Source organism: Carettochelys insculpta, chromosome 25, assembly GCF_033958435.1.
Source record: "Carettochelys insculpta isolate YL-2023 chromosome 25, ASM3395843v1, whole genome shotgun sequence".
NCBI classification, from domain to species: domain Eukaryota; kingdom Metazoa; phylum Chordata; order Testudines; family Carettochelyidae; genus Carettochelys; species Carettochelys insculpta.
Window position 1 is genome coordinate 9,784,450 of NC_134161.1, and position 13,164 is coordinate 9,797,613.

A 13,164-nucleotide genomic window follows, 5' to 3' on the forward strand; every position below is an offset into this window, starting at 1 on the left:
AAGGACCCTGGCTACTTCGAAGTCCCCTTATTCCGAAGTGCCGCGGCCACCCGCATGCTAATGAGGGACTGAATATGGATTTCAGCGCTTCATTATTAAACTTCGAAATGGCCATTTGCATGGCCATTTCGATGTTTTTGGTTCGTGTAGACATAGCCACAGACGAGCTACTGAAGTGCAAGCCCCCAGTCCTGGTGGCATGTGCATGGTCATGACTCTCACTAGTATTGTTATTTGAGCTCCCTGCATGAAAGCTGGCTTAGGTGTGTCTACAATCTGACTGCAGTATAGACATCACCTTAGAAAACGACACTGGAGGCCAAGTTATGCTGTCCGCACATTGGGGTTGGAATGGGTTGACAGGGAGGGGAGAGGAGGAGCTTTCTCCAGGGCTGCTCATGTGGACTCTGGATAAATAGTGGACTTCATTCTCCAGTTATCAGTTCATCACATTTTCCCAGCACTAAATTCTACTGTAAACACAGAAATAGGATTATTTTTTCATGCGAGCATCAAGCAAGTGACTGGTCAATAAAAGAAAGAATCTGAAAAATCCAGCGTCATTTGGTTAACAGAAAAACAAATATTGTTTAAAAAAATCACTGTGTTTAGGGAAGAGGTTTCTATAGCTCACACCTTGTACTGACTGTACCCTCTTTGGCAGCGGAATGCAGCACAGTCAAATATGAAGGAAATGGTGAACAGACACATCACCATCAGTTTTCTCATTCTTGTATTTTGTGCGTAAGAGTTAGGCAACTACTAAGACAAATAGCTCCAGGAAGGAGAAAGGAGACATGGAAAGAACCAATAAAAGTTCTCTTGTCACTGCCTTGCTTTGTGTCTAGCTTTTTTCCTCCCAAAATAACCTCTCAGGACATCATCCCTCCCAGTGAAACTTCCTTCCCAAATGTAAGTGGCTTTGCAAGACATTCTCAGGCTTCATTTCTTTTTCTTTTCTCCGCTTTTTCTAAACTAAATATTAATGATTTCCCCTCCCCAAAATAAGAGACCCTCCCCATAAATAATCAATCAATGAGGGGAAAGGAATGTGACACCCAGGTTTTTTCACAGTCAAGATTTCTAAAAAAATCAGACTACATCTTTTCAAATTTGTCTGAGGCCTCACTTCTTCAAAGCATTACCCACTTCTTAGCTGCCAGTTTAGCCGAGGTCACTGTGCCAAGTTTCTAACCTGGAGGCAGTCTGCTCCTCCTTCTGAGCCATATGACTGCCTCCAGGTTAGAAACTTGGCACAGTGGCTTTCTGTGAGTTAGAGACTTTCCAAGACAACAGGAAACATCTCAAAAGACAGTTCTGGGCAGCTGTAGCCTGTTAAAGACTTTCTGGCTCCAAGAACTCTGCTTAATTTAGATTGCATATGCCAGGCCTACAACAAAGACATATGTACAATCTTCAGTACTAGCCAATGTGGAATTTCTGTGAAAACATGTTAAAAACTCTACTATTGCCTGTGGTTAAGATTACATTTCTTTTCTTGCTTGGCTTCTCTTGCAACAGGGCTATGAAATCATTAGGTATAGAAAGCCTGTCTCAGGAATTGGTAAAAGGCCTTGGAGATTTCAACCCAATCCAACTATAGTTTTTGAAAGTGTTGTCATCTGGTGACTTCTTGGTGGCCTGCATAAAATGCCCTGGTGAATCTCTGCCCATTTGGTACTGAACCAATGTCTGCATCACAAAGATCACCATTGCTGTCGGCAAAAACAGACAACTTGGTACGCGAGCAATCTAAGCAGAGGCACCAAATAATGAAGGAGGCAGAGAATAAATTCCTTCCTCATAGTTGGCTAAAGCCCTTTCACATTGAGGCAGGGACACAGAGGAGTACAGAAAGCCTGCTTGTTGTGCTCTGCCCAGGAGTCCTTGTGCTCTTCTGAGCAGAGGGTCAGCTTCCTGCTCGGCCCCTTTTGATTACAAGCCACTCCAAAGAGGGTAGAACGTGTAGAAGCAGGACCAAGTGTTCAGGTGCAGGGAAGGGACAAGGAAACATCTCCCTATACTGTTAAAAAGCTGATTTTTCCCCTTGCTAGCTCGAGAGACCAGTGCCTCCAAGCAAGTCCTCTCTTCCTTAGCTGGCAAAATGGGAGCTCCCTTTTCTATTGACCTTCACCACCGAGACACCAGCTAGTGTAACCATGATGCCTCACTCCTATGGAAAGTACTTTCGTATGTTACTCCTGTTCTTTGAGGCAGTACATCTCCCTGGTTGGCACAGAACATGTCCTCATGCTCTGCACAGAGTCCAGCCACCTGGCACCGCCCACAAGGATGTGCTCCACAGCACCAAACTGGTCCTTTCTGTTTAGTTTTGGTTTCAGGAAGAATCCTCCATGCATTCTGCCTTTAAGAAAACAATGTCACTTGATAATCAGGAGTGAGCCTGCTTCAACATGCCTGAGCCAGCCGCCCTTCCCAGATCAGGTGTCTAAAGTCAGAACTTGCAGCGCAGATCCATTGCTACTGTTAATTCAATGAATGAATTAAAATTGGGGTTGTTATTTAACTTGTGCTCCCTCTGCTGACTCCATCAGGGAGAGAAGCAGCATGCCTGTAAACAGCAGATTGTGTAAGCACGTACGTAATACAGATCCACTTACAAGACAACCCAGGTGCTTGCTGATCTCTGTAAGGCACAACAGCATGATTGTTAGGAATGCAACTCCAGATTCCGCAAGGGAGAAGCACAAGAGTATCCCCTTGAAACCTACAGGACTACTCGTGCTTGAAGTTAAGCAAAAGCCTTCATAATTAACAAAAAAATCTAAGCCAATAAAATTACAGAATTGTGGGGCTGAGAGGGACCAAGAGGAGCCATCTAAGTCCAACCCCTTGCACTGAGGCAGGAGCAAGTAAACTAAGATCATCCCTGACAAGTGTTTGTCCAACCTGTTCTTAAAAATGTCCAGCAATGGGGATTCCCAACCCCTCTGTTGGAAACCTATTCCAGGTCTCAAGCATCCTCATGGTTGGAAAGCTTTTCCTGGTGCCTAACCTATATCTCTTTTGGCGCAAATTAAATCCATTGTTTCTTGTCCTACCCTCAGTGGACACAGAAAACAATTGAACAATTGAGAATAGCCCTCTTTATAACATCCTTTAACATATTTGAAGACTTATCAGGTCCTTTCTTACTAGTTAATCTCCTTTTCTCAAAACTAAACATGCCCAGTTCTTTTAATTTTTTTCATTGCTCAGGGTTTTTAAAACTATTCCCATTTTTGGTTCTTTTCTTCTACACTTTCTGCAATTTGTCCACAAGTTTCCTAAAAGATGGTACCCAAAACTGGACATGGTACTCCTGATGAGACCTCACCAGTGCCAAGTACACTGAGACAGTTACGACCCAATTCTACACACAAACACTTCTGCTAATATATGAGACCATTAGCCTTTTATTCAGTTGCACCACATGACTGAGTCATATTCAATTCATGATCCACTCTAACCCCCAGCTTGTTTTCAGCAGTACTACCACTTAGCCAATTATTCCCCATTTTGTAGCTATGCATCTGATTTTTCTTTCCTAAGTGAAGCACTTTGCATTGCCTTTATTCAATTTCATCTTGTTGACTTCAGACCAATTCCCCAATTTGTCAAAATCATTTGATTTTTAATGCAGGCCTCCAAAATCCTCTCTCAGCTTGATGTCACCTGCAAATGTTATAAGCATACCATTTACTCCATTATTAAATTCATTAATGAAAATGTTGAACAGTACCAGACCCAGGACTGTCTTAATTAGATATGACCTCCCAGGCTAACAGCAAACTATTGATAGCTACTCTTTGAGAATAGTCTTTCAGCAGTTGTGCACCCAACTTACAATAATTTCTCCTACACAACATCTCCTAAGTTTGCTTGAAAAAATGTCACAGGGGACTCTGTCAAAAGCCCTACTAAAATCAAGACATATCATGTCTACTTTCCACTTGTCCATTAGGCCAGTAACCATGTCAAAGGAGGAAGGAAGCTGGTTTGATGCCATTTGTTTCTGACAAATCCATGCTGGCAAATCCTTTTAGGTATTATCCTCTAGATGCTCACAATTTGTTTATTGTGCTTACAGCCATAGGTATTCAGCACAATACTTTAATATACACTGAAAGTAAAGTATCTGCATAGATGTCATTCAAGTCAGTTGAACATACCCTCATACCTAAAGCTAAGAACATGCCTTGTAGATTAGGAACAAGAGTGTTGAGCTGGGCTGCTATTACAGACAACCATCAAATCCATTATGTTCTGGGTCTAAACTACAAACACTTTCACCAATATTTCCAATCATCTCACCTCCAGGACAACTGAATGTCCCATCTATCACTGCTGACCTACTGTGTCATCATCCACCTGTTGTACTGTGTCATAACTCTGGGTCATGAGCTCCCTGGGATAGGGACTGTCTTTGTTTTACTCCTGTGTACAGCTCTATACTCAAATTCATCTTCCAGTTGTTACCACAATGTGAATACGTAACAGTCACAACAACAAAACAAGGTTGTCAGCTGGTTTTAATAGGAACTGCATGAGGGCACGGATGCAGTAAGAATTTGGCCCACAGAAGAAAACCCAAACAAAACATAATAATTAGTAAGGGTGGATTATTATTTTGCTAGACAGATATTCTGGTTAGATTCTGAACCTCTATTAATTCCTTTTTTTACACACTTAGGAGGCATTCATATTCTACAGTGATGGGAGGTACATAAATAAATTAGATTAATTCTCTGCCAATAGACAATATCAAATTTGGTTAAATAATCAGTCTACATTTATTGATAGCATACCCATAACTTTGTGTCTCAGAAACAAATCTGGTTTAATGCACATTTAAAAAAAAAACCTCAAGAATATTTAGGGTTTAATCTTACATTTTGGGGCTGGTGAAGGAAATTTATATAAGTGATTATTTTGTTAGCTTTTAGCTAACCATAGGGTATTTGGTTAACATTTAAGAATCCCCCCAAAGTCACTCACTTTAAATGTGAAGTATTTTTCATATTCATGGTCAAGAAATCTATCATTCACTTCACTACACAGCATCCTGCAACTAAATAGTCAGTTATCCAGAGAGTAGAAACAATACGATGTGATTTAGAAATCCAATAACTCCCGAGAAACAATGGAACTGTTAAAATGAACATTTTGCATCTAACCCAGAGGCTGAAAACTATTCCAAATAGCTCATGAATGACAAATATATTAGTGGCTATTGGGTTATCTCGTGAGCTTGAAAAGAGTTCAAATTTGCAATAACCATAATTAAGATGTGGCCTTATTTATTTTTATTGTAATAGCACAACTAGGTCTCAGTCAGGAATTAAATCTCTATTGTGCTAGGTGCAGGATACACATTATGAAATGACAGAATCCCTATAATTAGTCTCTGACATTATTTTATTGAAAAATCACCATTACCATTTCTATGTCAATATTGTTCAGACAGCACACAGATCAGTCCAGTACTGCTAGGTGTAAGAGAAGCTTGAACTTTCGGTTGACATTTCTTACACAATACCCTCAGCCTTAACCTTTGTCTACATTATCTCAACTCAGCCTCAAGGTAGCATGGGGATTTATAAGTTCTATAAAAAGTAGCATTGTGTCCTCTGTGATTCTAACTAAGGATTACGTAGATTCTTTCTCTTGAACTGGAATAGAATTCTGATAGTAGCTGGCAGTGCAGAAAGGCTGACAGAATACGCTTCCTGTTTCACTAAAGGCTGATCTTGAATTGCTTTAACCATATTGTGTAGGAATCTGAATAGTTAAAAGATTATAACCCCATTATGCAGCTATCTATGCTAATAGAATTTATTTCGATAAATTCAAGGGAACAAAATAGGTGGGTACAAGTCACCTGAAAGTTGACAGAGTTCCAAACACATAGGGTCTGTCCTGGTGTAACTATTTCAATAATAAAACCACACCTAAATGAAAGAGTTAAACTCGTATAAAAAAATCAGGGGTAAACCCAATGTAAATATTTCAGGCACTCTGTTCCCATACATTGTCTCTAGTCTGCAATTTTAACATGGATCCTCAGGCAAAATGGTCACAATTTATAGAACATATATCTTCCAGCTCTTATTCTTTGCTTGCAAAACCTGCTGGGGTGGCACAGATAAGATACTAAACCATGAATAATTGCTAAAAATCTTACTCTGGGTTTTATCTTTGTAAATCTGTGGATGTCACAATATGCAAGGACAGCGAATCCTGATTTCCATCTATCAGTTCTTATATATTCCTGAATTACAACTCCAAGTCCCCGGTTCATCATTCTTTCTGGGTTACAATTTCTATTTTGCAGGCCTATCTGAACAGTTGTCATCCCATCTCTAGTTCCCAACTCACATAAAATTCCTGGCTTCCATTTCCCAGTTTCCAAGTTCACTTCCCACTCACTTACAGTCCTAATTCCCTGCTTTTAAGGTCTATTTTATTCTTTTTGAGTCCCCCAAGCTCCTAGTTCTTGAGTCCCCCATGACTATTTTAGCAGTAGGTAGGTTAATTTCATCTTGGTGTGTTAAATCACAGGTCTAGACTCACTGGAGATGTTAAACAGAGCATTGCTTTTGTGAATTACATATACCGTGAAATCCCAGTTACTTACGTACATATGAAAGGGATTATACCGCAGCTGTTCCCCATTAAGGACCCAATCCTACCTCACTTAAATCAACAGCAGAACTGGGCCCGAAATAAAACTAGAATGAAATCCCTTCCATTTATCTGTCTGTATATATATGTTGTGCTATGGACCACAGGATCCCAGAGCCAGGTGTACCATGCTGAGGACAGAGAAATTGGAAACTAGAAACAGGAATTTTCTTCAATTTCAGAATATTAGTCATCAAATTAAAGAAAGACGTCTCCCCCCACTTTCTGAGGAATTTGCTCCTTGGTTAATTACAGAAGGATTTGATCCTTCTCCTAAAGAAATCAAGACGTGATTCACCATTAACTTTAGTAGAACTACAGCTCTTACATTTTTAATGGGTCAGTGTTAGTGATTGAGATTAGCACCAAAAATCTCCTATTATAATTCAAAACTCATGCTAGAGATTATGTTTTTAGCAGCATACAGAACCATGCAATTCAACAGTTCCCTGAATTATGCCATTTAAAGGGCCCATTATTGAAATACTCACTTTTACTGCAAGATCATCTTAGTCAGTTAGAAAGCAAGGCATTTTCTATAAAAGTATATTAAAACAAAAACAAATCTTCCCTATGTTAGATTGGGTGCTAATTAAAAAAATTATATTACCAGGGGTGTAAGTGGGGAGGCAGAGAATGAGGCATTTCTCATAGTCTGACCTGGTTAGAAAGCATGTAAGCATTGTATACCTTTTTTCTTGATTTTTGTTTCTTATACAAATATCAGCAAACAGAGAAGTTAAATTTCCTTTGAACAATGGGAAATGGAATTATTTCCTCGTAGCTGGAAGTAGTTTGAGCTGTGTGGTCTTTATATGCATACAAACAGTATCTATTGGGCTGTAGATTCCTTGTGCTTCCAATCAAAAATCATAAAAGGGAGTGCAGGTTGACACCTCTCCAGTTCCTCTTCTTACTGTAAGTGCAATAGGGTCCGAAGCTGAGGGGATAGAGGGTGGGTAGTGGAATATAGAAGGGGACCACATATCTCAAAAGATTTCCAGTTACAGGTAAGTAAACTCCATTTCTTCTTTGAGTGCTGGTTCCTACGTGTATTCCACATGTGAGTCATTGTCAAGCACTGGTACGAGGAAGCTGCCAGCAAAGATGCTTTCAGTACTGCAATTCCCAATATTACAACTATGGGAGTGGCCTGAACTAATGTGTAAGTTTAGCAAATCCATGTATGGAACTCAAACTGGCTTCTCTGCATATGTCTAGTGTTGGAATGTCCTGTAAGGCTGCTGTAGAGGTGGCTTGGGCACTAGTGGTATGTCCCCTCTTCTGTATTAACTCAGAGATCAAGGTAGAGATTCTCTAAGGGAATACTGCTTGACCCTCCCACCCCCGGTCTTTTGCTATGGCAAGAAAAACTAACCAAACTCACTCACCCCCTCAGCCAAAACACTTGCAACTGAAAATGAAATTTTCATGAACAGGTGGGACATGGAGCATGTTGCCAAGCATTCAGATGTGGTCAGGTGAATGTTGACAGGATGAGATGAAGGTCCCATTGAGGTGTAAATCTGGCCACTGCTGGAAGATCCTGCTAGGCCCCTTGTGAAATTTACTTTCGTAGACTGGGTGACAATGGTATGTCAATCTACTAGAGGATGTGGTAGACAGACCAGCAACAGGCTATTGCAAGGGCCTCAGTTTTTAAGAGGCAGACAATAATTTAAAATGACAAGAATATCTGCCTTGCCTGAAGAAGGCTGATTATGCTGCATCCAGATAGGGAAGGATCTCCAGATAGCTAGGCAGTATGTCCTAGTTGAACCTTTCCTAGTTTGGGTAAGGACTGTCCGACTGGATGCTGAACAGGAGTATTCTATTTCCAATGCCCATCTAAACAGCAGAACATGACCTGGAATGAGTCCTGATTGGGTTTTCTGATTCTGTACACTTACTGAGTTAGGAGGTTGGGAATGTGAGAATCTTGATCTGGGGCAGGCGACCTTTTACAGTAGTTCTGGACATCAAAACTACATAGGCCAATGGGGTGCAACTCTGGCCCAGTTGTGACAGACCTGTGGAAGTAGAGGTATGGGAGGAAAGACACACCTGAGATGATTCATCCATGAAAACAAGAAAGTATCACCCTGGGAACTGTGGCCCATAGCTTTTCTGGAGCAGCAGTTTCTGTTCCTTTGGGACACAAAGAGATCCCATTGAGGTGTACTCTACTGAATGAATATTTCTGCAGGATAGAGTTGTGTATCTCCTATCCATGGTCCAGAGAGAAGTGCTTGCTCAGGTTGCCCACTGAAAGAAATCTGAGCACCTGGAAGCTATGATGTTCAGACAGTGATGTTTTGATAGTGGTTGGAGATAAGCTAGTTCTTGAGATGCTGTAGTAGTTTCATCCTTGAGTGTAATAATATTCCTCAGGAGGGCTGGGCCAGAAATGATGGGAGACTGCAGGACACTTGGTACATGCTAGCATCTAAGGGGTTTTGATGTTTTGGACCAATGATTCCAGCATGTCTTGGGTGGTAGCATGGCCCTTGGATGAGCAAGTTGGTGCTGATCAGGAGTCTGGATCTGCACTTACATATGGAACTGGCAAGTATGGTTCTCTTGTTTTGAAGCTGGCGTTTCTGATGAAACTGGAAGATATTTTTCCTTGCTTTCTTTACTTTCTAGCCTGGAAGTTTTCAGAGGTACTGGTCCCTTAGGATCGACGTGTGAAGGCTCAATTTTCATCAACAGGTTCAGAGAGGGGTCACTTCTCTGTGGACAGTAGTGGACGGGGAGAAGTCCTTGCAACCTTGAGTGTGCACATCCTCTCATGTGAAGCCTTGGAGAAAGTCAATTTGTTTAGGAGCTGAAGATTCCACTTCTAAATCATACTCAAGTGGGGATACTCCTCATCTGTTGGGGCCAAGGTACAAGGGATATCCTTGGCCCAGGGGTGTGGGGACTCATAACCTTCTCCATGAGACAGTTGCACTTTGCAGAGATATGGAGAGCATCCAAGCAATAGAGGCAGTGTTGGTGATCATCGTTCACAGAGAAGGAACAAGGGCAGGAGACACAATTCTTGAACACTGGGATTCCAGGGATAGTCCCCGACTGTGAGGTGGGAGTCCCCAGTATGGGGAAAAACAGCTATATTAACTACACTATAAAATGCTAGGTATACTAACGTAAAAGCAAATCAATTTGCATGTTCTCTCAGCTGAGAAAGAGCAGGCACCTGCAGACACAGGGATTCCAACTCTGGCCCATGGTGGCCTCAAAGAACTGAGTAGGCGCCAGCCTGCACTGCTTCTTATACCCTTGGTCATGAGCACAAGGAGACCTACTAAGCATGTGCAGACCAAATTGCTTGTTAGAATTTCCAGACTTGGTTGCATGGCGTCGTGCTTACACCTATGTGCAGAACATACATAGCGACTGGCACTTGAAAGAGAATCAGCAAGTATACAAAGTTTCATAAATCTTCTCTCAGCCTGTGGTATTTACTTGAAGAGTTTGTGACTGATGCAAGATAAACACTTAAAAAAGCTACCCTGTTCTGCTAACTGCACTTGCTTAGAAAGATCTGGCCTGCAGCTGCCTTTCTTTTTCCTTTTTTACAACCTTGGGTTAATAATAAGAGCAAACAAACCAATCTATGCCAAGAATAAAGAAGGTAAAGTACAAACTTTTAAAACAACATTTGATCTTACAATTCCAAGTTATTGACTGACTATGCAGCACCTATCATATTGGTAGCTGAATGGTACAGTGATGTTATTTTTAGAGACCCCAGGCAGACAGAAGTCAGATCACTAAAAGGTGTGCAAATGGCAAATCTTGCCCACACCCTCGCTGCCCACCACGTTTTGAAGACATCTGGAAATCATTTGCAGGAGGCCAATGCCAGTGAATCTCTGAAGGAAACACATTGCTTTTAACAAGGTGAATAATATACCTGTTCCTTAGTTGGGAGCAAACATTTCAAAGGAATAATTAGAAGCTATTTGACCTGAAACCCACATGCCCATTACTGTGGTATTTTTCCACCCTATTGTAAGTGAAGCAGAAGATGGGCTGGACTTGAATGAGGAGGGGAGGAGTGCCTGAGCAAGTGCATATTTATAAAGGGACACAAAGAGCAGGCTCTCCCCACAGGCTTTGGAGGGCAGACCTGTCCTGCCTGAAGGATGCCTAAGTGTGGGGAAGATTCCAGCTAACATTGGCTTTTCAGTTGGGAAGAGGCTACAACCCCTGCAAGCTCTTGCACTCTGACAGCCACAACTATTCTGAGCTACTGGCATCTTGCATTTATTCCACTTTTCATCCCAGCACCTTACCTCAGTCTATATCCTCCAGCCTGCGAGATCCATTGCTCCACTTGAGCAGGGAAGGAATAAGTTCACAAAAATGGAAACGGTGAGTAAGAATTCACTGAAACAGCTGGTATTTAAGCATCTATATTCTTCCGCTAAACTCTAAGAAGTAGAATTTATTTCATAAGTTAAAAATCTATATATGTTTGAAATGGTTTGTTGTATACAAGCATGCTAATACAGGAGAATAATCACTTAGAAATGCAGATTATTTGGTTTCATAATGATGGGGGATCCAAAGAAATCCCTGTCCTTCACTCTGTCTTTGCAAGCAGTTCTAACCTTTAGTGAGTTAAACCCAGAAGAGCAGAGGTCAATAAAGGAAGGGGAAACACTGGTGAGAATGTCTCTTTTGCAATGGAGGAAGTATCAAATGGATCAGAAAAGGTCTCAGAATTCAGGGTTAAAAAGAGGAACCTCAAAACATTTCCCAGAACTAGAAAGAGATCTTCTTTCAGAGGAGAGAACAAATCATTAGCTTTTATTTATCTCCATGAATCTCCTCTCCCATGTCTACTAAAATTGCTCTAGGAGTGGTTTCCTATATCATGGAGACATGAAAAGTTGAGCAGATTTTTGGTGGGATGGGGAAAGAAAGGTGGAGGAGGAGGACAGGGAAGAGAATAACTCCAATAGATAACCCCAGCTTGGATATCTCTGGAAAAGTCGCAGAGAGAGAACTCCTCATAACAGAGAACCTTACCTGGGCTGTGTTTGAGCAAACTAACTGGAATGCCCTGGAAGTGGTTGTCTTGGGAATTCAATCCCTCAAAACATCCATGGGGGCAACTTCTTCCCCACTGCCTCCTAGCATCCGTTTACCTTAAAAAAGGTCAAAATTTCAGCATCCCTCAACATCAAGTGCTCCCAGGAGATGAAGTATGTTTCTTTTTGGTAGTTTTTAGTTCAGAAACATAAGAATTAATATTTTTGGATGCAGCTGTCAGATAACATGCACCCATTATTTTAGCTGTCGAGCTTTGCATTTTTTAAAAATTATAATGTTCAGCTTTAAACAAATTTGCTGAGATTTTGTCAATGTGGAAGTCCAAACATGGAAAACTGTCCCACAGATGTTACATATGTGTATGAGATACCCATTATATCCAAGTATAGCCAAGTGGAACAAGCCACTACCTGAAGCCCAGCCAATAAATATGATTCAATCTAATGTCGAATGATTAATCCCTAAGGAATCCAGTGGGAATGGGGTCAGCCAGTAGCTCTTCCAAGGAATGGCATGCAGTTTACAGAATAATTATGGTGTGGAATTTTATGATTATAGAAACTGGTGAATTAACAACACCGGAAGCCTACCCTTAAGTCTGGGTTACCAGCTTCTAGTGAGGAGTCAGAAGAAGAAAATAGCTTCTCTATAAATCTGATGCAGTTAAATAGATTTGGCAGCTTCTTTCACTCTAGGGGTTGCCATTTAACTGCTGTATGTACCCTGCAGAGAAATGGTAAAAACTGGGTGAATAAATCACCAGCTCTTGCTCCATTTTGTGCTCTGTGCACAGAGAAGAGGAGACCCCCCAGTATTCTGTGAAACAAGAGGATCAAACTAAAGGTGCAGTTTTAGCCTCAGGATATCATTATGGGACTGAGAGGCCAATTTGACAGTACTGCTAGATGTCATGATTTTATCAGGAGTGCTACAAGTTTAGGTGTTTTCTTTTCTTAAAGCATACGCTCCTGGACTTGGGACTCTTAGCATTTATTTGGAAAGAAAAAGTTAAACATGAAATCATAAATCCTAAAGACTCCAACAGCAGAAGTCTAATAAAAAAGGTCACACATGATGTTATTTTTAAAATTTAATGATTTTAAGGCAATCTTACAATTTATTTTGGACTGGGCTCATGATTTCTGAGTGATTTACATTGGCAATGGATCTTGAACAATATATTTACCCTTAAGGCCATATCCCCAAACCTACCTAAAATGCCATATTCTCTAGTGATGTGCTTAGGTATACGGCAGTTTGGACCAGCTGGCGATCTGGCTGTAGCTGGTGTAGTGTGCACTGATGCTATTGAAATTTCAGGTACAGGACAGAACCAGGAACTATTCTTGTTCCCTGGAGGAGAAGTCTGCAGCCACCTCTAAAACTTGGAAAGTTCAGAGATTTTTGCTAGGCACA

General features: G+C 41.1%; 1 protein-coding gene across 1 annotated transcript in view; it reads left to right on the forward strand.

Moving 5' to 3' along the window:
• Positions 1–10,817: 10,817 nt before the first annotated feature.
• Positions 10,818–13,164, forward strand: part of ATP12A (ATPase H+/K+ transporting non-gastric alpha2 subunit) — a 32,282-nt gene continuing 29,935 nt past the window's right edge. Inside the window, exon 1 of the mRNA XM_074977129.1 lies at positions 10,818–11,064. Within this exon, the coding sequence (XP_074833230.1) occupies positions 11,056–11,064 (9 nt within the window). The 5' untranslated portion in view covers positions 10,818–11,055. The remainder of the gene's footprint in view (positions 11,065–13,164) is intronic.